Below are 24612 nucleotides of genomic sequence, written 5' to 3' on the forward strand. Positions count from 1 at the left end.
CTCTTGAGCACTGCTTCATTAATACAAGTCATCAGCCAGCCTCTAGCTCCCTCTATGCTATTTACTGTCCCTCCCCAGCCTCTGGAGGACCTGTGAGGATTCCTGGGGCTGAGACTATTCTTTAGTGGACTATAAGGATTCAGCTAGTGCATAAAGCGCCTGCTAAGCAGAGCTACAAACTTCATTTCCAAGGGAACTTTTGTGGTAAGGCTCCTTCGCTCCACCATACCCCTATTTCTGGGACTAATGGGAGGGAGGGAGAGGGAGAGAAATTAGCTGTACGGGCTGTCGACAAGCGTAGGTTTGGGAATATGTGTAGTGGTCAGTAGGATTGGAATAAGGAGGTATATTATGTGTGGCTATCAAAACAGGCGGTAGGGCAGTTTGGATGGTAATATTTCCTTGACTAAGGAGTTCTCAGTGAAATGCAGTCTTCTCACCTTCGCTGTAAGCTAGTTAATTTTTTTTGGTGGGTGATCTAGAGCTGGGCTCAAACTGCACAAGCTGTAGAGCTGGATTTTGAACAGCTGGAAGTCTGGAGTTCTGGTTTCAGACCATTCCTAATTTATACTGGTGGTTCCAGTTGTGTGACGCTCTGCTGGTTTTAGTTTGACTGAGGCCAAATGGCATAACCCCAAGAGCCAGCAAATGCTGTTTCTCATGCCTGCCTAGCAGTGACATGTACAACCATGTCCAAGAAATGACTGTGCTCCCCTGGGGATAAGGAAGGACCAGCTGGCTAAAAAGAGAGGAGAAAAGTTTTTATATCCATGTAGTAGCTAACTATTATTTGGAAAAAACAGAACTTTCTATGTTTGCCTGATAGTTCTTGGGAGCTGTGGCTTAATATTAAAATGACCTTCACATACCTGGTCTTTGACTCCTTCCTGGAGAAAAATGCAATTTTCTCTCCATCGACTCTCATTTCAGAACTACAGCTTAGAAATTCTGCTGCAGGTGCCCTGGCTAGTGTTGCTGCAAATTAAGCTACTGTCTTTAGTTTCATAATACGTTAACCCCTTAAAGTTTGCTCCTGGATCCTGACGTACATAAGTTTAAATTGATGGACCCCCTCATTGTCAATAGTTGGCAGGAAGTACATTGGATGTGTAAGAAGCTATATAAATGCTTCTTTGCTGTAAGTCCTAGGCCAGTAAAGAGGTCATCTATAATTGAATCTCTCTTTATATCTATCCCTACACATATCCATCAGGAAATAGAGCAGGGGTCTTCTCTCATTTCTTAGGTCTAGAGGCTTTGAGGTTCTGGCCCAGAAAGCAGCTTCTCATTCTCTTTCTCCACCCCCTTCAAAGCAAAAGCAGTGTAGGGGGTTCTCTTCCCCACCAGCAGGTACTATTACTTCCCCACCAGCTGCCAAATATCTGTGTGCCTGTCAATAACACCAATAGTCTCCATTTGTCTCCTCATTGGAGTGGGCTTTGCTAGTTTCTCCCCCTCCACTGGCAACAATATCGTCAACCCCAAAGGCTCAAAAATCATGAGTCAGACCTGCTGAAATCAGGAGACTATCCAAAAGCCATAAGAGACTTTTAAAAAGAGGGATTATATTGTGGGTTTTTTTTGGGTTCTCTCTTTTGGTTTTTTGTACTCCTCTTGCTCATCCCCACTGTGTGTAGGAAAGACATCTCTGCGTCTTCTGGGGCTCTTCACCTGTCTCCCAGACTTGTGTGTCTGGAGCAGGTCCCTTCCCTCCCTTTCAGGCTGGAGGTGCAGAGGGAGCTTCAGAGGCTCTTCATCCCCTCCACCATCCCTTTCCAGGCCAGGTGCTTCAAGAGAGGGAGGGAGCAAGGTGGGGAGCTGCCCCCTCACTCCAGGAACAAGGTGGGAAGATGGACTGGAGCCACACCGAGCTGCCAGGCTTTTTCTGCTCCCTTGTCCCCCATCCTCTCCTGTGAGAATGATGCTGGCTCCCAAAGAAAACAAAGGGGGAGGGGAGGAGAGCTCTGCCTGCTTCCTGCAGCAGTTCTGATTGGCTGCTCTTCCCCAGGAGGCTGGTAAGTAGAGAAAGTAGTCAATGAGATGGAGTTTTCCCCCAGGCAGGGCTGAAATTCACAAAGGGGCTGGAGTCACATCATCACCAGACCCGCTGCAGCATTGGACAAAATCCCATGACTCGCAAAGAAATTGGGAGAGCTGGTAACAGTGCAGCAGCAGCACTGCATAGGTGTGTCAATCACACATACCACGCCCTGTCTGAGGCACCCCAGGGCCCTCACCAACTTCTCCACTTAACTCAGTCTTCCGGGGAGTTGGGCATCCACTCTGAACTGAGCTTGGGCTACATTGTTTGTGCCAGTTAGGTCAGTCACTCACCTTCATCTCTTCCTAATAAAATGAAGTTCCAATTTCCAGCCTTGACCTGTTGCATACTTGGTGTCCACTTATAACCAGTTTAGCCTTCTCCTGTGCAAGTGTTTTCAATTACTGGCCATAAGTCAAGAGGTCATTTTCTAGCTCTCCTGGCCAGTATGCCTGAAGTCATCCCTAGATTCTGTCATCTGGTTTGATCATGCTTGTTTTTTTTCAGTACGCCAGAAGTATATTTTTTCATTAATTTTGCCCGTCTGAAATCAAATCAGTTCTGCAGTTTATGAATGTTATGACAGGATTGATTGTATTTAACTGCTCTATTTTTGGAATCTAAAAATATAGAATGCAAAGCTAATAAGCACCAATACTGTATGGGGTGATAGATATCTATATTTAACACTTTCGTAGCCTTTTCATGTTCTTACTGACTACAGCTAACTGGGCAAAGTGGCTTGTCCAAGGTCACAGTGGACTTCCCAGCTGATAGTCAGGAGTTCCAGATTCTTAGTCCTGAGCTGCAAGCCCTTATTCCACAGCTCTTGCAGTATAAGAGTATTTAGAATGTGCAGTGCACAGACCATTAGCAGCATCATTGTCAGTCACCCTAACTAAACAGAAAATACCAATTGATTTATGAGTGGAATTTTTCAAATGTTGGGTCCAATATTACACCCACTGAAGTCAATTGGAATTTTGCCATTGACTTCACTGGGAGCAGACTTGGGCCCACTAGCTGCATATTTCACTGCTTGTATTCTTTATGGCTAATTTGTGAAGGGGATTTCTAACAATTTTGTGTTCTTCCTTCCTTGCTTAATATTGCCATTGTAATCATTGTAGCATCTTGAAAATCTAAATACAGAAGCAACTGGACTGGACTCAGCAAGCTTGGCTAAAACTGTCTTCTGTGTCCTGCCAGGAAAATTTCCTGGGAATGGTAAAGGTAATTTCCACTAAATACACCTTTAATTAATTTTCCTATCCCTCCATAAGAGCTGTGCTGTAAATAGCCTAAGATAGCAGCTGCCACCTCCCATGTTAACTGAGAAGAATCTGCGACACCATTGTCTCTGGTTTCTTATCACTCAGAGGGAGGCTAGAGAAGTATCTGTTGTACTTACTAGTCCATCAAATATGAATGAAGCAGATAGAGTGACTGTTTACATAAAGATATCTATGTTGATTACATTGAAAACACACACAGTGGAGTGTTTCAACCTTGTGAATGGAAAACACTGGAAAGAAATTGCTCAGAAATTAGTTTTTAGTGGTGTGCAGTTTGCAGCTGTCAGGTGATGAATTCTGCCCTTCAGAGTGAAAATTCTTATGCTTGTTTTTATCTTATCCAACCACATCTATGGTATTGAAGATAGGGTGCATGCCCCCTTTTACGTTTCAAATTTCATCCTAACACTCAAGCCTCTAATATGGTGTGTTAGCATTTAACGACAGGCACATTGAAAAGCCTGGCCCATCTGGAGAGTGACAGTAATTCTTCTTGTGTACTGTTTAATGGCTTCCTCTTCCCCTGGACTTTGTGCCAGTGAGTATTGTAATGAACAAGTTCTAGAAGAATATTATAGCCTCACTTCATCTATTAGGACACTTTGGAAAGACATTTATTTCGCAATGCCCTGAATTATACAAACAGGCAAACTAAAAATACATGCCCAATAATTGCACAAAGAAAGTCTGCTGCAGCAAACTAATTAGCTGAATGAATTACACTGTAGAAAAATCACTTAACCTTTGTAAGTTTCCTGGTACAGTATTTATTAACGCCGTTGCTTTGTTTTGAAGCAATTGCGGTGTGTTAGCCAAAAATACACGCCAGATCTGAGACATGCCATCAAGCTTCCCTCTGAACATATTAATTCTATGGACAGCAAGAAAGGAACGCCTCACGATCGCGTCACACACACAAATGCAAAGGGGTAAATATGTGTCTTGTTCGACAAGGCTTGAAAAATTAGCGCCAAATGCTGGGCAAAATGCCCATTGATGAGGAAGGGCTTGCTGGCTGTGTAGAGATGAATATGGAAACGCATGCACCGAGACGGACTCAGTAAGCTTGGGCACAGTTTCTCTGGTGGGCTCAAGGGTAATGGAATAGGATTGGTAAAACATTTTCTGTCAAAATGTTATTTAATGGAAATTGAGTTTTTTTAAAAGGGCTCTCTTATTTTTGGTAGAAAATTTCAATTTTTCATCAAAAACTTGAGTGCATAAAATTGGCCAAAAACTGAAATATTTTGTCTGAAAACCAAAATATTTTAATTCTGAAATGCTGCCACAGTGCCTAATGTGAGTTGTAGTTGCATTCAAATTACAACTCCAATGAGGCACTACACCAGTATTTCAGAATTGAAATACTTTCCCAGCCAAAATAGTTCACATTTTTTGGACAAACTACTTCAGATTTTGATTTTTTTCACAGAAAACTCAACTTCCTGGGGAAAACACCCTCATTTTCCAGCCAGCTCTAGGATGGAACATTGCTGGCTTTGAACCACCCTCAGAAACATCTCCCATGCTGCTACTGCAGTCTTAGGCCATGTCTACATCTAAAATTTTGCAGCGCTGGTTGTTACAGCTGTATTAGTGCAGCTGTATAGGGCCAGCGCTGCAGAGTGGCCACACTTACAGCAACCAGCGCTGCAAGTGGTGTTAGATGTGGCCACACTGCAGCGCTGTTGGGCGGCTTCAAGGGGTTTCGGGGAACGCGAGAGCAAACCGGGGAAGGAGACCAGCTTCGCCGCGGTTTGCTCTCGCGTTCCGCGAACCACCCTGCAAACCGGAGGGAAGGAGACCTGCTTGCTCGGGTTCGGGGAACGCGAGAGCAAACCGGGAAAGGAGACCAGCTTCGCCGCGGTTTGCTCTCGCGTTCCGCGAACCACCCTGCAAACCGGAGGGAAGGAGACCTGCTTGCTCGGGGTTCGGGGAACGCGAGAGCAAGCCGGGGAAGGAGACCAGCTTCGCCGCGGTTTGCTCTCGCGTTCCGCGAACCACCGTGCAAACCGCAGGGAAGGAGACCTGCTTGTTCGGGGAACGCGAGAGCAAACCGCGGCGAAGCTGGTCTCCTTCCCCGCTTTGCTCTCGCGTTCCCCGACAAGTGGCCACGGTCTCTATGCTTAACCTCTATATTGTTTTCGGCCTGTGGATACTTATAGTCACGTTTACCTTCTTTCCTTGCTTTCAAGATTGCTGAAGAGAGAGCTGCTGTAGGGATGTGTAGCAGGATTATAAACTGTGAACATCTGTCTCTGCTACAGTTAGACTATTCTGGGCATAGCAGAGAGGAAAAATGATAGTGTAAAATATTTGAGTGGTATAGTCTCTGTGATCTATATCACAGAAAGGAGACAATTTTGTTGGTCTTGACATGCTTGTTTTCATAACAGTTGTCCAGACATTTCTTAAGGTGCTTAAATAATTGCCATCTATTGAAGGTACAATGCTTGAAATAGCTAACATAAGAGTCACATGAAAACCGATTTTGTATAGCAGCTCCAATAATTGATTCTCCATAAGAAAAGGAAAACCAGCCCCTGTAAGGGAGACGAAAGATGATCCAGTTGCTAGGGTGCTAGCCAGAGACATGTGTTTAAGTCCTTACTCTGCCATGGACAACCTGTGTGAGCTTGAGCTGGTCACTGAATTTTTCTGTGCCTCTGTTCTTCCATCTATAAGAGGGAGATGCCAGTTCTCCGTGCCTCTCACAAGGGTTGCAAGGATAAATACATTAATGTAAAACACATTACATAAAATACAGTAATAGATGTGTGATAAATACATTATGTTATGTAGTTGCAAAAAAAATCTAATATCATTCTGTGGTGTATTAACAGGAATGCCATATGTGAGACATTGGTGGTAATTGTTCTGTTCTACTCTGCCCTGGTGAGGCCTCAGCTGGGGTACTTGTCCAGTTTTGGGTACCACAGTTTCAGAAAGAAGTAGACAAATTTGAGACAGTCCAGAGGAGAGCAATAAAATGATAAAAGGTTTAGAAAACTGGGCATGTTTTGTCTTGAAAAAAGAAGACTGAGGAGGGAGCTTTATAACAGTCTTCAAATAAGGTTAGGGCTGCCCACTAAAGGCAGAAGAAGATGTAATCAGTTTACAATGGCGCAAGGGAGATTTACATTAGATAGTAGGAAAAACTTTCTAACTATGAGGGTAGCTAAGTTCTGGACTAGGCGTCCAAGGGCGGTTGTGGAATCCCCAGCATTGGAGGTTTTTAAGAACAGGTTAGACAAACACCTGCCTCAGCGGGGACTGATGGCACATGACTCTTCCAGACCTACGTTTCTATGATTCTATTATTAAAATGATTGTGACCATGCTCAGTTACTAGTGTAATAGGCACTATTTAAGTGACATAGAGGGAGTGTAATTCCAAAAATTAGATAAGAAAAATCAAAAACAGTGTAGTCAACAGCACAAAAGTTAGCAAGTATAGTAAATTCCAGTTATCCAGAGTCCCTTTATCTGAAAATCCTAGTTATCCAAATCCACAGCGTGTCCCTGTGTAGCCCTGTGTTAGTTAATCACATGCTAATAAGTTCTCAATTAGCCTCTTAGTGCCTGTTAGTGCTAATCAACAGCTTTGTGTTTGTATAGCAGTTCAGAGCAGCTACCCGCAGTTATGGAGACCTAATCCTGTTTCAGCAGCGTGGCAGGACAAGCTCTTTAGTAAAGTGCAAAGTATTAAGCAAACATCAGCCTTCCTCACTTCAGTCCCCATATTTCTATATCAGTGAAACTGCGGCTCAAAAAAGAACGTCTGTTTATTCAAATGCCTGGCTATCCAAAAGTTTTGGATGTCTCCCAGCTTCCCAAGCTATAAGGACAAACAAGCGTGTACTCTAGATCAGTAGTTCCCAAACTGGGGTTCACGAAATGTTACAGGGGGTTCTAGGGAAAAAATTCCCTAATGGCGGCCAGAGCTGTCCCTAGGGACCCTGGGCAGGACAGGGCCAGCAGCCCAGAGCCCCTGGACTTCCAAGAGCTAAGCAGATCAAAGCAAGCATAGCTATCACACTGAGGAGTTTTCAACTTCAGGACTCCTTCTAAGAAATGGAAAGGGAGGTGGATATTTTTTGCTGTTTTTAAAATTGAATAGGCAGCTAGCATTGTTTTAAAAATTATTATGAAGAACGAGCTTAAGCTTTGTTGTAACGTGCGTTGTTTGCCTGGACTGCTCAAGACCTGAATGTTGTGTAGGAGGAATGATCTGAGCTGGCTTCTTAAATACCTTAATGCTGTTTCACATCTGATACTTCTTCATTAAAACATAGGAGCCTTGTCTTATAACAGGCTTAGTCAAATTGATACAAGCTATGAAAGTGAGATCTTGGAAGAGTGTTGCCGTTTTCATAATGTAATAAATGTACTGTAATGATAAATAATGGTGTGTAATAAGCATGTCATAAAAACAAATTATAGATTGCCAAGATCACTGCTTTTTTATTTTATACTCAGGTACAGGAGAAAAATCCCTGGAAATATTGTTAGGAGAGGGTTTGCGAGACTTGACATTTTAGCGAAAGGGGTTCACAGGTTGTTACAGTTTGGGAACTACTGCTCTAGATATATCTCTTTGTGTGTGTATATAAACGTTCTGATGCACTGGTAAATGGAAGCACTATTCAAGTGTCCTGTGGTAAGCATTCAAAAGCCAGTGATTTAGCAGTCTTTGAAAAAGTTAAGCAACCATGGTAACCTGACCTTTGCCTTTTGTTCTCTTGGAACTTGGAAGAAGAAATAATGCAGTGAGATAGGAATGCAGCATCATGGGATGGGATGATCATCTGAAAAGCTGTGAACTCAGTTATTGGGCCACTGAAGTTTATGTACCTTTTGCACGAATGGAAGCCTATGTCTACACTAGCAAGTTTACAGTGACACAGCTGCATCGATGCAGCTGCCCTGCTGTAAGATCTCTCATGTAGCTGCTCGATGTCAACGGGAGAGAACTCTCCTGTCAACGTAATTAAGCAACTCCCAATGAGTGGCAGTAGCTCTATGTTGGTGGGAGAAGCTCTCCTGCCATCATAGTGCGGTGCACACTAACACTTATGCCAGCAAAACTTATATCACTCAAAATGGGACCCTGATAGAAGTTTGCCAAGGAGCTGGTTTTCATTCACTGTTACTCTCATATAGATGATTACTTGTCTGTTTCTCTCTTAGGCTAAGAAGGTCAGTTGTGGGACTGGACTTTGCTATGATAAGAAACTGCCAATAAAGGAAAGGACTTTCTCCTATACTTGCTGTGATTGGGGTGGTGCTCCTTTGAGACCCTGGACTTGCAACCCCCACCACCATTCTTTATACATAAGGTGATTACAGGACAAAATCATGGGTTTATTACGTTTGCTGAATCCAATAGGTCTTGCTCCTCTGTCATCAGCAGCGTCACTGAAGTGGGGCCATAACAGAATTTGTAAACCATATTTTCAATCAAACAAAACTGGATTTTACTCACCTAGATTATGGATGGTAGATTGTAGGGCACTTCTCAATGAAATAATCCATTGTTAAATCCTCTCTAGTGACTTTTATTTTACTGTACAATGGTTAGCAAAGCATCTAAGCACATGCTTAACTTTAAGCATTAGACCAGGGTCTTAGAAATCTGCTGGGACCAAGAGCTGAGTGGGCTTCATAGCTGCTCAACAAAACAGTCATTTTTATTGCTTTGTAAATGGACAGGCAGATCTGTCTGGAGGATTCAATTTTAATGATGACTAAAGAAGGCCTAAAATGTTTATTTAAAAAACAAAGACTTTGTGTGCTTCTTTTCTAAATCAGAAATTCAGGTATCGCCTATCTAGAAGATGCTGTGAAGAAGCAGAGAAATAGCGGGAATAGGATATCACAAGTCCTAACAAAATGAAAACTCACTGATGTGAGAATTTGCATTAAGGGCTGAGAAAACTCCCAATACACTTACGTCATCCAAAAAGTCATCCACCAAAAATGGGAAGACTTGACATTCCTGATATAAGTAGGGGCAAAAGCAAATGGCTGTGTGTGTAGGTGGGAGGGAGACGGGAATAACCATTGCCCTTCTCCTTTATAGATCACAAGCAGAAAAGGGGCCACAAACCCATTTCCCCCTCCTTTGCAAATCACTTTTAAGGGCAGACTTTACATGTACCTGCTGTGCTGCCATATGTAGCTCCCACAGCTCAGCAGCCACAGAGCTTCATTCTGGTTGAGCTCTACCCTGTACACGGGAGGAGCCTCTGCTGGATGCCTCTCACAGCTGAACAGAAGGGCAGCTTTTTACAAACTACTGTGTTAACCTTATGGGGTGAGTTCAATATGTAAATGTTAGTCCCGTGGAAGCTGAATGAAGATCTATTTAACTCGATAGAATTTGAGGTGTGACTGTGCATACCCAAAAGCCGATTAACCACATTATTGACCAAATCCACAGCAGTGATTCCTAAGGAAGTGTTTACATGTTAATGTTTCCCCCATTTGTACTGACAGCAGCACAGGAAAAGCATGATGCCCATTTAAATGGCAATAAAGCCAAACAGCTGAGGACACATTATTCCTTCCCCACCTCCCTGCTCAGTTCCTTGATGGAAGCATTTGTCCCTGTTCTGCTTGTAGACACACAACAGCTTTTCCCAGGAACTGCTATGTACATGCTAAAATGCCTTTTACAATCGGTAACTCATTTGGCACATGAGGTGCCAGTTAATATGAAAATATTGGTTTTATAGTTCTTGAAATATTTGTGGCATGAATATGTTAAAAACATTTAAAGCAGCAGGAAATGACTGTGTACAAGGAGTTCTATTTCCACAGGGTCTATTTATTCATCTGGTGAAAGCATCTTGTAATGTTACATTCTTTTTCATATTGAATGAAAAAAAATGCCAAGACCCCTACATTAACAGAACATTCAGGTTTACAGCGAAGCACTCAAAAGTTAGGATGTGCCGAAGTTAAGATTGAATGTACAACCTTAACTTTGTCTCCTTTTGTGTGCAAATTACAAGCCAGTCTTGATTTGCATCATCACATACCAATTTGCAAATTAACACAATGTATCAGAGGGTCTTTCCAATAACTTTAGATACAATATAGCACATGCCTCTTTGCTATGGGAACATTTTGGTGGCGAAAGCAGCAGGTACGTGAGAAAGAAAATCTGGATTTCTAGGCACCTAAAATGCTTAGTACCTGGCTAACTGGAATCATTTGGATGAGGCAATTCACTAAGTAGCTCGGTTAGCTTTGCAGTCTGCAGGCTGTGCAGAGCACCGTGCCTTAGGGGAGCACTCAATAAACCCCTCGGCCGTACCTTAGGGGAGCACTCAATAAACCCCTCGGCCATACCTTAGGGGAGCACTCAATAAACCCCTTGGCCGTACCTTAGGGGAGTACTCAATAAACCCCTCAGCTACACATGCTCAGTGCACGACTGTCAAACGCTCAGTCCAGTCAACAGCAATGATTTCTGGAGCGAGGCTGCTCTGTGAGGACTGTTTCCAGACACCCTTGCAACTATCAAACCTCAGTTGGTTTGGCTGCAAAATGGTCACAAGAATGTTTATCATGGGAAAATGTTATTTTATCACCTAGGTCCCATCACTAAAAACAATGACCAAACTGTTTCTTTGCCAGGACTCTCCGATAATAGGGCTTTATAAAGGAAATCACCTGAACCACAGCAGTCACTGCTGTTCCCATTCTAATACCCAGCTAGAGGATTTTCAAGTAAATACCCCATAGGACTGTTCTCTATTTGATTTATTAGTTATTATCAAGAAAAGACAAATAATGCTTCTGAAATATTGCAATAATCAGTGTTATAGTTGCTGTTACCAACAGAAACAGAATGAAATTCTTGTACCATGCAGGGTCCAGGTGCCCTGCTGATGGAGCTCTCTGTATTCTCTGTACAAATGAGGACACCAGGAGGCAGATCCTCAGCTGGTGTAAACTGTCATAGTGCCAAGAGCTTCAGTGGAGCTATGACAATCCACACCCGCTACGGCTGAGGCTCCGGGTCTCTTTCTGCGTAGAAGAGCTCAGAGATGAAAGTCTGGTGTAATGAAATAAAGCTTTCCAATTTTTTTTTACAGTGTGAAAAGAATCTAATTGCCAGCTAAGGGAAATATAAATACTTTTATTTTACTGCTGAACACACACACAGAGAAAAGGGTCTAAACATTTTCCTTCCTGTTGGACACACCCAAGTTACTCAAGGTAAAATAAAGTTGAAGTGGCAGGACTGAGGCTTGGCTACAGATTAATTCCTATGGAATCCATACTTCTCAAAACCCAAGCTACCTTAGAGGAGTTCTGGGTGCTTAGTATCTTCCCTAAAGTGCTCAGCACGTCTCAGGTTTGGGCCTAAATTTATTACATGCACATTTCTAGTTCATGGATTAGGCAATATTCATGAACTAGAACTACTACTGCACTGATGCAGGGGGGGCGGGGGGGTTATGCATGTAATTCCCATCGACATTTGGAATAGCTCATGTTCACTTACTACACAACAACTGGAGCAGAGACCTTTTGGTATAATTGTTGCTGGCAGTTAACCTGCATTAACATATGCAGCGTACTTCCTCGTAGTAGATTGGGATTATTGGACTAGATGACATATACAGGGCATTTCATAAATTTCACATACCTTGAGGAGCCTGAGCTCTGTGAGACCTCTAATATTCCCAAACATGAAGCTCTAGCTCACCAAAGGCAATCATTTTTTTTGAACAACTATGGGTATGTCCAGACTACCCGCCGTATCGGCGGGTAGCGATTGATTTTTCGGGGATCAATACATCGCGTCTCATCTAGACATGATATATCGATCCCCGAACGCGCTCCCCTTGACTCCGGAACTCCACTGGAGCAAGCGGAGGTAGTGGAGTCGACACGGGGAGCTGCAGACGTCGATCCCGTGTGGTGAGGACGAGCGGTAAGTCGGAATAAGATACTTCAACTTCAGCTACGGTATTCCCGTAGCTGAAGTTGCGTATCTTACATTGACCCCCCCTCCCCCAATGTAGACCAGGCCGATGATACAAGCCAGTAATGCAGACAGTGGTGCAGGTGGGGATGGGTAAAAATATGGAACTCTGTACTACTCATTTGATAGTAGGGAAGCCCCCCATCCTCTCACCAGTTCAATAACAGGATAAGAGTCATATGCCACTTCTAGAGCAGTCGTGCTGGAATTACAAGAGTCAGACAGACATTAGTATCTGCTCTAAATGATTCTCCTTATATCTGAATTACTGCACCAGTGCTTCATAGACTGAAATAGAACAAGAAAATGTGGATGGTGGAGCACACTGATTCCTTTCTCTGGCCCATACAAAGGGCTTGCTCCCATTGAGGTGAGTGGGAATTGGGCCAAATCCTCAGCTGGTGGAAGTCAGCATAGCTCTATGGAAGTCAGTGAACCTGTGTTTATTTACTGCAGCTGAGGATCTGGACCTAGGTATATGAGGGCAGAATTGGGTTCAAAGTAACTAGATAACACCTCACCAATGGAACAACAACCTTTACACCCAGCCAACCTGTTGAGCCGGTTGGCTTTATTTATAGCTTCCTGTAGGAAAACAGGTTCAGCTCCACCTGCTCCTGCAACTCATTTCATTCTATTGTTTTAAATCCTTCACACTCCACTTCCTGCGCTGATGGTGTCACTGCAAACATGCAAGGTTGCTGGGAAATGCAGCATACCCCTGGAAGCCAGTCTCTGGCCTGACAAGTCTCATTTAAGTCACTCATATCTCGTATGACCATACAATGACTTCTCAAGCGGGAGACTTTTTCCATGGACATACTGGTTTCACTGCATATGCTTAGGTGAATGGACAATGATCTGGATTGTCACATCAACATGATAAAATCGGTTTAAGAGTTCAATAAAATGTTGATAAAGAAAATCACTGAACTCTAACTCCTCTTTGGCACTGAAGCCTTGAAGAGTACCCTAGAAGGAAAAAGAGCCTGGAGGGGGAGGAGAAGCACAGTCCTCTTCCACATCAGCAGCTCCTGTATTTACTGTAAACGGGATACTCAAGAATTAACAATTCAAGTAGTCTTTAAATTTCTGAATCATTGCAAATAATTCAGACAGCAAGTTAACTGAAGAATCTTGAGGGTCTTTACAAATAAACCCTCTATATTTATATAGCATGAAGATATTATTTCTAGGGTAAACTAGTCAAATATATGGTGGAGCTATAGTATAAAGAATACTTCAGTCCAAAACCATTTAAAAATAGTTGGAAATAATGGACCAGATTATCAGCTATGAACAGCCAAAGCACACATGATAAAGACAGGGTGTGTGTTTGTGTGTAAAGGTGACCAAAAGCTCACCTTTTCACTCCCTGCGCGTTTCCTTGTGCCATGCTAGAGCAGACTCAGGGCTGCACTAACTTGCTGCAATGGCCTTACAGGGCTGAAAACATAGCCAAAGAGTCATTTAGCATAGGGGTATGCCAGCCACACCCACTTTCCCTACTATACCAGCAGACGGGAGGATGGCGCTACACCACCAGAAGATCACTCTGATATTCTCTGGCCAGGCAAGACAGCTTCAGGGCCAGATTACAGTGGTGATGAGGCACAAAGTGGTCCTAATATACTGAAGGATCTGGCCCAGTATTTCTGGTGCCAATTTCCTTTGAGGCCATGGCTGATCAAAAAACTACAGTGAAAATAAAGGTAATGTATATATACACATACTGCTTCCAACAATTAAACATGTTTATCATCTGTGCAGTCACTAGGTTTTATAGATGAGCAGGAAAAAGCTCTGTCAAGAACAATAGCAAAAGTAAAGCACAGGGTACACATATAATACATTGCCTGAAATCAGCAATATACTTGCTGTAAAAGCGGCTGGAGTATGTAATTACTAAGAATGATACTCAGACAGTTTACACGAGCTGACCCGATGAAGTGCCTTGCAATAAATATTTAATTTGAAAGAAAATATTTTTAATACTAGTCAAAATTTGAATGGATCAGGCCTTTGACTTTTCCACTTCTGTGGTTCACGCCACCACAGCTGCCCATAGAAAAATGTCTTAATTTAGATCAGTCCAGTCAAAAGCTACTGTGAGTATTGACTGTGTTTGCAGTATGGCACTGCAGGGTGAAGATAAGTATTAGCAGGTCTTTTAAAAGAGTTTTGTAAAAAGTGTATTTAAGAGTTACAGCTATTATTCTGTCATCATTCTTCACCTACTAATGTGGCTGTGCACACACACACACACACACATATATATATATGGCCAAATTTGGCTCTGATGTAAGTTGGGCAGCTTCCCTTACTTTATTAATAGAGTTGCACACGCTTACACTAGGTTTGAATTTAGCTCATGGTTGTTTTTAAATTAAGTCTTTCTCAAAAAAAGTTGAAAGGTGCATGAAATTTGTTTTCAACACAAGTGTTTCTTACAGCTACACTCTAGCAGCATCTACACTACTGTCAGTTTAGTCATCTAGGGCCCGAGCCATCTCCTGCTGAAATCAACAGGAGTCTTTCCACTGACTTCAACAGGAGTCAGATCAGATATCTATGAAGCTGGAAGAAATTGTCCTCTCTATGTCACTTGTTCTAAGGTTGGGTTTTTCCTCAGCTAAACACATAGATCAGAGTCAAATCCTGGAATTAAAAGTTACAATTGTATTTTGCTGTCTAACCCAGAGTTTCTGCTGTGTAAATTTCTTAGCATCCACCCACTGGAGGGCTGTGCTTGGCTGAAAGGAAGAGCTTTATAGTTCTCTCGGTATGACAGTGAAAGGGACAACAGGACTACTGGATTCGAGGTCCAGAGCTGTTAGGAAGCATTCCACAGCAGCTTCATTTTTTCCTTGAGCTTGCAATACTTCTCCGAGGCTGTTCCAGGCTTGGTGATTGGTGTTCTGTATCTGGACTGCATCTCTCAAAACCTTCTGAGCCAGGCTTCTCCGCCCGAGCCTGCTCAGTATGGGCCCCTGCAAATAAACAGCAGTCTTGTATTAGTGCCTAGCAGTATTAACACTGTCAGTTCATAGTGTGCTCCACAATGGTACAATACATGGTCTGCCCAAGGCGCTAACACTCTAAGCAGACAGGAACGATAAATCAGCCTGTGAGAGGAGAGAGGATCTTCAGCACAAAATGATTCTTGAAGAAGAGGAGTTGCCCACTACTCAGCCCTCGTCCAGACTAACCCGCGGCATCAGCGGGTTAAAATCGATTGCTCGGGGATCGATATATCGCGTCTAGTCTGGACGCGGTGTATCGATCCCCGAGCGCGCTTACATTGATTCCGGAACTCCATCAATCCGAACGGAGTTCTGGAATCGACGCGGAGAGCCGCGGACATCGATGGCGCCCCGTCCAGACTGGTGAGTATCTCGATTTTAGAAATTCGACTTCAGCTACGTTATTCCCGTAGCTGAAGTTGCGTATCTAAAATCGATTTTAATTCCTAGTCTGGACGTGGCCTCAGTTACGCACTGATTTGATTGTGGATGGATTTAACAGAGGTTGTAAAGCCTTTAATCCTAGAGGAAAATATTTGGGAGACCAATTACCCAGAGACCACGGGCTAAATTAACACTTGTATGTTTAGTAATGCAGACATGCAGCTGCCTCCCAAGCACCTCTTCATGACTCAGGGAGGTATTGGAGCATCTTGCCTCAGTTTCCCTTCTTCAGGGCTCCTCAGAAACTCCACACACAGGCTTCTTTCTCTCTATTCAAACACCCCTCCTTAGTAGGGCTGCCAACTTTATAGTGGCATAAAACCTAACACTCTAGTCCTGCCCCTTCCCTGAGGCCCCACCTCTATCCGACCCCGCTCACTACATTACCCCTCCCTTGGTGGCTCGCTCTCCCCCACCCTCACTCACTTTCACTGGGCTGGGGCAGGGGGTTGGGGTGCAGGAGGGGGTGAGGGCTCTAACTGGGGGTGTGTGGGCTCTGGAGTGGGGCCAGAAATGAAGAGTTCAGTGTGTGGGATGGGGCTCCAGGAGGGGGCAGGGAATTGCGGCACAGGGGTGTGTGAGGGCTCTAACTAGGGTGTGTGGGCTCTGGGGTGGGGCCAGGGATGAAGGGTTGGGGTGCAGGAGGAGGCTCCAGGCTGGGGGGGTGGTGCTGAGGGATTTGGAGTGCGGCACGTGGCTGCAGGTTGAGGCAGCGGATTAGGGTCTGGGAGGGGGTGAGAGCTCTGGGCTGGGGGTGTTTGCTCTGGAGTGGGGCCGGAGATTAAAGGTTGGAGTGCAGGAGGGGGCTCCAGGCTGGGGGGTGGGGCCAAGGGATTTGGAGTGCAGGAGGGGGCTGTAAGTTGAGGCAAGAGGTTGGGGTGCAGGAGGGGGTGAGGACTCTGGGGTGGGGCCAGGGATGAGGGATTTGTGGTTCAGGAGGTGGCTCTAGGCTTGGGGAGGGCTCAGGGGGTTGGGGCTCGGGGTTGGGCTGTGGGCTTACCTCGGCTGGCTCTCGGTCAGTGGCACAGTGGGGGGTGGGTGGGCTAAGGCAGGCTGCCTGTTTGTCCTGGCACCACGCTGTGTGCACCCTGGAAGCAGCCAGCAGGTCTGGTTCCTAGGTCAGGGGGCCAGGAGGTTCCATGCACCGCTCTTGCCCACAGGCACTTCCCCCCAAGCTCCCATTGGCCGGGAACCAGTGAATGGGAGTGCACAGCCAGTGCTCAGGGTGGGGGCAGTGCGTGGAACCCTGTGCCCCCCCCGCCTAGGAGCCAGACCTGCTGACTGCTTCTGGGGTGGTGCTGACCGGAGCTGCCAGGGTCGCTTTTCTACTGGTGTTCTGGCCGAAAACCAGACACTGGTCATCTTACTCCTAAAGGTCTGGGTTTCTTAACATCAAAGTTCAGAGCAAAACTGAAAGTCCCAAATAAAGTCGACACAGTTCAACTGTATTCCCTGCTTTTAGTAGGCCACTCCTAGGTGGAGATCTGTTCAGGCCCAAACTCTTCTCCTGATCAAGGGTCTCTTGCAGGGTATCCTGCTCACGGCAGCTCTTCTGCAGTCTCTGTCACAGCTTCCTCCTCTTGTTTCCTTTTTCCTCTGGCTCTTTACAGAGCCCAGTTGCCTTTTATTAGGCCACGTGGACCAGTACCCTCTTAAAGGGCCCAGTCCGAGCTGTGACAATCAAAAATTTGGAAGAGCCTCACTCTCAAGATCAGGTTTGCAGAGCATTTGCGTTCATATTTCAATATTCTCCATCATTTGTTAAAAATGTGCTGTCTCTGTCATTAATTCAATCAGTTTGTAAGGATATTCATATTTGAACAGGTAAGAGGTGTCAACCCAAGTGATAGAATTCAGTGTTACAATGGAGTGAATAATCACAGAAAATGTGTTGCAGTATTCGCCCACTGTGAACACAATGTGCCTCACTATGGAAATCATCTTGCAGGAAAGTACTTCATTTCAAATACCCTTATAAAGATACATAGAAAGAGTGAGGTGTCAGTGTGATAGATGATTACTTACTTCAGTTGTTTCCTATGCTTGTTGTGTGTAGCTGCAGTCATAAATTTAACTAGAAGCTTTAGTAACCTTTGATCGGCCTAGCTGTGTCTAGCTAATATAAAAAGATGTGCAATATTTTAAAATCCTTGTGGTCGCAGCCTAAAACATTTGTTTGATGAACAACGGGTATTCTTCTGCAAGTAGCAAATATTTTTCTTTGTCTTCTTGTGTTTACTTTATATAGGTAGCCAGCAGGTGCATAATCAATCACCATGACTAAGTCCTGCATAGCAGCGGTAAGCTGTTACCAATAACTACAGAAAAATATTACCATACAAGAGAAAGGAGTAAAGATGCCACATGCTTTTAAGCAAACAAAGAAATCCTCAACAAAGGTTTCCTTGTTCAAAAGAAGAGCACACATTATTTTGATCTGAAAATCCATTCATAACTATTTCATATAAAACCTGAACTTTCAAAGCCCAAAAGCACTTACTCTCTCTAGCGCTTTCCCCCTCTGTATTTACAAAACAGGGTCTGAAAGGAATTAAAAGTCAATGGGCCAAATTCTGCTCTACATCTGTGCTTATATCGTTTACCTTCAACAGAAGTTGTATATGTCTACTCAAGGCAGATTTTGGTCCATTGTGGGTAGCTGATTGGAAACAGAATCAAGCGTTTATGACCAGACTATGTAACCTGTGCATCTTTAGGGTCATCAGTCTACATGAACATTAAAACAAAACCCACCAAATAAAAATAACAACATGCAAAGCTGTCCTTTTGCAGCACAGTTTCCTCATGTCAGTCTCAAGTGAATGATGCCTTTTGTAGTCAAGGATCATCTGTTGGATTCACTCCAGGTAGCCAAAGCTCTTTGTCATATCCTTGCACACCATTTTCTGTTCTGCCTGCATGACAATTGGTCTACTTGAGTCTGAGGCACTCCTTTTAGTTTACTTCTCCCTGCAAATATTTTGGGACACTACATCTGAAGGAGACTGTATACCAACACTGGGCATTGCATTATACTGTATTAGCACAGGGTGAATCCCAGAACACAGTGTAGCCCTTACTCAGAAATGTAATGTTACAAATAAATATTTGGCTGACTGTAAGAAAAATAATCATTTAAAAAGTTACTCATTTAGTTCATCAGAACAATCTACAAGTTTACAGAGGGCTGATCCATTGCTCTTTGAATTCAGTAGAAAGACTCCAATTGACTTCAACAGGTGTTGCTGAATCAGTGAGAAACTGAAATGGTTTTGGAGATAAGTTTTGGGTAATGTTGCTACAATCAACATTTCTGAGCCTCTTGATGGGAGTGGCTGACTTGCTGAAACATGTCAGTATGGAGAACTCATTATAAGTGATTGTCAATGCTACTTGTTCTAGTCTTCTGCAATCCTAACTTAAAAAAAAGTACTTCAATGTTTACTATTTAAATGTTTGCTATTTAAAGAACGAATTGAATGCTAGTTCTGTGTGTCAAATATCAGAGGGGTAGCTGTGTTAGGCTGCATCCACAAAAACAATGAGGAATCCGGTGGCACCTTAAAGACTAACAGAGGTAAAAACCATGCATCTGAAGAAGTGGGTTTTTTTACCCATGAAAGCTTACGCCCAAATAAATCTGTTAGTCTTTTAGATGCCACCGGACTCCTCTTAGTTCTATGCGAGGAGGCTGAATGGAAGAGCTACTGTGAATCTCCATGCCAGCCTCAAACAGTTTTTGTGAACTACAGACCACAGAATCCCAGAATCCCGTGCAGTAACATACACCACTGAACACTTGGTTTTTCTGAGGTATTTGTTCTTTGGAGCTGCTCCTCACTAGTGAGTTCCATATCTCCCCATGGAGTCTGGCTAGCTGTAAACAATGCCTGCATGTTGTTGCTATGTAAAGTCCACCTGGAATCTGCCTACAGTGCGAAGAAAATAATATATTCATAGAGCCACCCACTGATGGGCAATTTACATTTTTAGCTGAAAGTTTTTTTAGATTTTCTAATGAAAGTTCCGTTCCTTAGTTGCCATAGGAACACATCTGCTTCATGTGTGTGTGCATAATTTCATAAAATCAGAAATCTAAGGAAGATTAGCAATTAGTATAAATAAGAGAAGACAACTGATTAAGGGTTTCATCTTCCTATTACAAGCAAAGGGAGGGGCTGTATTATTGTTGTCCTTTATCCCCCGTGCTCCCCCTCCCCCATATCAATGCAGAAATCACTGCCTGGCACAGCCTTTCTTTTCAAGTTCAACAGCAGGATTCTTTTGGCTATCAAGAGGGCTCTTAGGAGCTACCTCCTTCCCCATTTATTTAGGTTATACAGATGGTTAGTATATCCTAGCACTAGAGTCACTGAAATATTGTCCATTGATTTCAATGGGTTTTAAGGCCCTAATCCCACTTCCATTTACCTTAAGAGCAAAATTCCCATAAACTTCAATAGTGCAGGGTCAGGCCCAACAGAGGAGAGGCTGGTTTTTAAATTAATCTATCTATCTATCTATCATAACGTTAAGTAAAAAAACCCCAAAAAACCCCACCGTCCTGGGAACAGTGCAACAAGAGCCTCCCCCAGTACTATGTTAAATAAACATGCTGCTTTCCTACGCTAATTGTTTTGCTCTAACTATTAAAGCTTAGGTACTGATCTACCTAACGTGGTCTGAAGATAACTAAGACAAATTCGTTTAATTTTTCCTCCTCTATTTTTTTTGGTTGAAGCTAAACGTTAATGCTTGTGAATCTAGACAGATAGCATTGAAATGATGGCCTTTCTCTCTATCCACCACTGAAAGATTTATAGAAACATGGTAGGTTTTTTTTTTATTTTAAACTTTCTTGTAGAGAGAAGTGGTAGCAAAGTGATGCTGGTGTAACTTATCAGTGCATGCAGATACAGTCAATGTAGATACTGAGTTTGGCACTATGATTTAAGGGGACTTAGGCCTTTAACCAGATTCATAGGAGGTGATCTGCAAAGAAAAAGGAACACTGGGCTTATGGGTGGAATTTTCAAAACTGCCCAGGGTCCAGATTCTCAAAGGTATTTAGACTGTTAGGTGCCTAAATACCTTTGAGGATCTGGGCCTAAGTGACCTGAGGCTGATCAACATGGAAAATGGAATCCAAGTAACTCTTATCAGTTGAAATCCATGTCTTTAGTTATTTCAGTGCAGTCCATGGATTCTGAAACAGGACTACCCTATTTCAATATAACTTAAGTAGGTATTTCAGTTTCAATTTCCATGTAGCCATTAGGATTGGAGCACAAGTCCCATTGATTTGTAGGATTTGTCCCTGTAGGATTTGTGCTTCTTAAGTCATTTAGGCTGTTTTGAAACTCCTTTTTGTGCTTTTTTTTTTTTTAACTTCTTTATGATGCATGGAGAAGGCTCCTAAAAGGGACTTTGTTTGTTTGTTTGAAATTTTCTGCATTAGCAATGCAGTTTCTCTCTTCCTTTCTCCTTCTGGGAGATGTTATAGATGACTGAAAAGCCAGTAACATATAACATTAGAGATAAGAACCAACTGACTGAGAGGGGAAGATATTTCTAGTTAGAAAATTAAAATACTCTTTTTGCGAATATCTGCTTAATTCAAATGTCTTATAAACAACTGGGAGAAAAACTTTCTTTGTTAGAGCCTCAACATCCTCTTCCTTTTCCAGGATCTTGAAGCAAAAATAAGGAATAGAAGACTAAGCAAAAAAACCTTTGTTTTGGGGGAAAAAACCTTTCAGGTCATATTTATACATCATAAAGAAGCATGGGGACACATCCAATGTTATCCTTTGCAGGGCACCTTTAATAACAATAATGGGTCCAGATATCTTTCTTTACACAAGAATCAATGTCCTTATTTCCCCTCCCCACAGAGGAGAGCAGGGATTTCACCCATTACAGTAAGAAGAACAGGGGTGGAATTCCATTCCCAAGTCAAAACATCAATTTTCTTCGCAAGTCAAACATGCTGGGTGTGCCCTTGCTCTCAGGGATGTCAATGAGAGTGCTCAGCATTGAGCGGGATCTGGCACTATTTCAGAAAAGTGCTCACTGAAAGGAGATTGGGCTTATTCAGCAGCATACTGCACAATGCCTTTGAAACACATTTGAAACCTCGTGGTAATATTCTCATGCAAGACAAAGTCTGCATTGCTACTGGGCAATGTACACTTGTGTCATTATTTAACAATCAGAACAAGTTGTAAGCAGAATCTGGTGCATAAATCAGGATATGACAAAGAGCCCTTTTGTAAAATGGCAAAGATTAAACCTGGGACATTCAAAGCTTACTGGAATCACAGGACAAAAGATTTGCAATTAGATGATTTCTGCTGCTGTTTCTCTTTGATAATTGCCCTCCACCCAGGAATAGATCTTGATCCATCGCTTTCAAAGGAGTTGAGATTTTTGAGCTGTGGGGAGTAGTTCTAGTATCACCTCACCACATGATGGTCTGCCACCTGTCAGTTATTGAATCTATTTAATCTTTATTCAGTGAGGGTTGTGTGACATGCTAGATCTAGATCCTTTGAAGGCTTTTACAAAAAATACATGAAGCATAAAACATAAAGAGCTCTGCTGGAGTAATCTGTGGGTATTTGCCAGATATGCTGATGAGCCAGATTCACTAAGGAACGTAGGTATTGCAATGCTGAGCATCACCAGGCCTAACATTTAGGTGCACAGAAAATCATTGGGGTTCACAAAGCTTGAATTAGGCTCTGAGGTTCCTTCCACAATAAATGGGGAGAAATAGGTGCCCTAGAATAGGATTCACAGAGGCCAGCACATTAGGAGGCTCCTTGCCTAAGCTACCCAATGAAAGATGCCAAGGCAAGGGGTCTGTCTTAAGCCCCACATCTTTTTCAGGGAGTTTGGCACTTAAGCTCACACTTCCAAGAGGCACCTCCCTCTCCTTGGGAGGGGCAGGAGGAGGAGGACCTTCCTCTTAACCTTTAGCCCATAGTTAGGGTACTCACTTGGGATGTGGGAGACCCCAGGTTCACCTGAGGAGAAGAGATCTGAACAGGGATCTGCTACCTCTCAGGTGAATGCCTCAACCACTGGGCTATAGGACATTCTGATGTGGGGCTCCCTCAGTCTCTCCTGCTGAAGATCTTCCAGGGCGGATAAATAAAATGAAAGTCACGGAGCAAGATGCAAGCATGAGTGACTCTGTAGCCTGGTGGGTAGAACATTCACCTGGAAGGTAGGAGAACCAGTCTCCTTCTCCAGTGACTTTTGAAATTATTTATCCACAGTGGGACAGCTTCAGCAGGAGAGACTGAAGGAGCAACCCCCACCATCAGAATATCCCATAGCTCAGTGGCTAGGGCACTCACCTGAAAGGTGGTAGATCCCTGTTCAAAGCCCTTCTCCCACTCATGCAGAAAGTGGACTTGAATCAGGGGTCTCCCACATCACAGGGGAGAACCCTAACCACTGGGTTACAAGGTGTGATGGAGGTCGTTCTCCTCCTCCTCCAGCTGTTTTGTGTGAGTTCACATACAGGGCCCAGTGCAGTAGGCGAGATTGGAGCACTCTTACCAGATGGGGCCCTGCAGGCGAGTTAGCAGGAGGAACGCCTATCTCCCTCAACTCATGCATTGCTCTGGGGTTTAGGCATCCGCGGTGCTGCAGTGTGCATGCTCAGAAGCAGAAACATAGGCACCTAGGGAATTTTAACTGCAAAAATTTAGGCACTGAGAGATTTTAGGAGCCTGCAGAGTTTGGTGACAGCTGAGCAGCGGTTTTGTGAATCCCACAAGACCTGATTCTGGGATTTAGGCACATAAAATGGCTTTAGGTACCTAAGTCCTTTTGTGAATCTAGCACTCCATGACTTCATTTGCCACCTTGGTACTATGGAACAGTGGGAGCCAAATTCTGTATGAAGGTTTCATCTTTTAATGCTGCTACTTGTGCAGGCAGTGCAACTACTACTCACATTCTCTACCTCCCTCCCCTTCTGAAGCAGCATTTCCTGTCAATCAATGAATCTAAAGTGCTGCATTTGTGGAGGCTGGATTAAAAACTGCAGAATGTGTAAAGAGAAAAAAGGAAAGAAGAGAAGGGAGTGATAACCAAGCTTCAGCAATGCCTGGCATCTGCCAATATCCTGGATGCTGCGCAACTGGGTTTCAGACCATGCTACTTCATGATGACACCCTCCGCGTAGAACTAAAAATCAGCTCAACATGGCAATGGACGGACACCACATCACTGCTCAGATCACTCAATCTCTCTGCAGCTTTCAACCAGTCAATCACAAGGTACTGATGACCTACATACATTTAGCTCCACAGTGATCTATCCTGCCCTCTTTCTCCTTCAGTATCTACATGAAACAATGTGGACAGGTGGTAAAATGCCATGCTCTCTGCTGCTAACAATACACTCAGAGATGAAAGTAAGCTGGTCCAGTCCGATCCGGTCTGGCGTACTGGCAAGAGCTGGTATGCCATGTCAGACCGGATCGTCTTCCCCAGGCCAGTGATTTAAAGGGTCTGGGGCTCCTGGAAGCGACTGGAGCCCCGGGGTCTTTAAAATTGCCGCCAGAGCCCTGCTACCAGAGCCCCTGGGTGGCGGAGGCAGCTTAAGCAGTGATTTAAAGGGCCCTTTAAATCACCACTGGAGCCCCCGGCAGCGGGGCTCGGCGGCGATTTAAAGGGCCCAGGGCTCCTGGCAGCTGTTACTGCAACAGAACCCCTGGCCCTTTAACGCTCTGCCAGAGCCCTGAGCCCAGGGTACCTGCAGTAGTCAGGAGCCCCTGGGGCTCCGTCCATG

At 43.8% G+C, this 24612-nt stretch overlaps 1 protein-coding gene across 6 annotated transcripts in view; it reads right to left on the reverse strand.

Annotated features, from left to right (window-relative positions):
- Positions 1-14077: 14077 nt before the first annotated feature.
- The window catches only part of TTC7A (tetratricopeptide repeat domain 7A), a 307984-nt gene continuing 297449 nt past the window's right edge, over positions 14078-24612 (reverse strand). For all 6 annotated transcript variants that reach the window (XM_050951817.1, XM_050951815.1, XM_050951813.1 and 3 more), the window contains one exon: positions 14078-15327. In XM_050951817.1, the coding sequence (XP_050807774.1) occupies positions 15106-15327 (222 nt within the window). In that variant the 3' untranslated portion in view covers positions 14078-15105. The remainder of the gene's footprint in view (positions 15328-24612) is intronic.

This window comes from Gopherus flavomarginatus, chromosome 4 (genome assembly GCF_025201925.1).
Source record: "Gopherus flavomarginatus isolate rGopFla2 chromosome 4, rGopFla2.mat.asm, whole genome shotgun sequence".
Lineage (NCBI taxonomy): Eukaryota > Metazoa > Chordata > Testudines > Testudinidae > Gopherus > Gopherus flavomarginatus.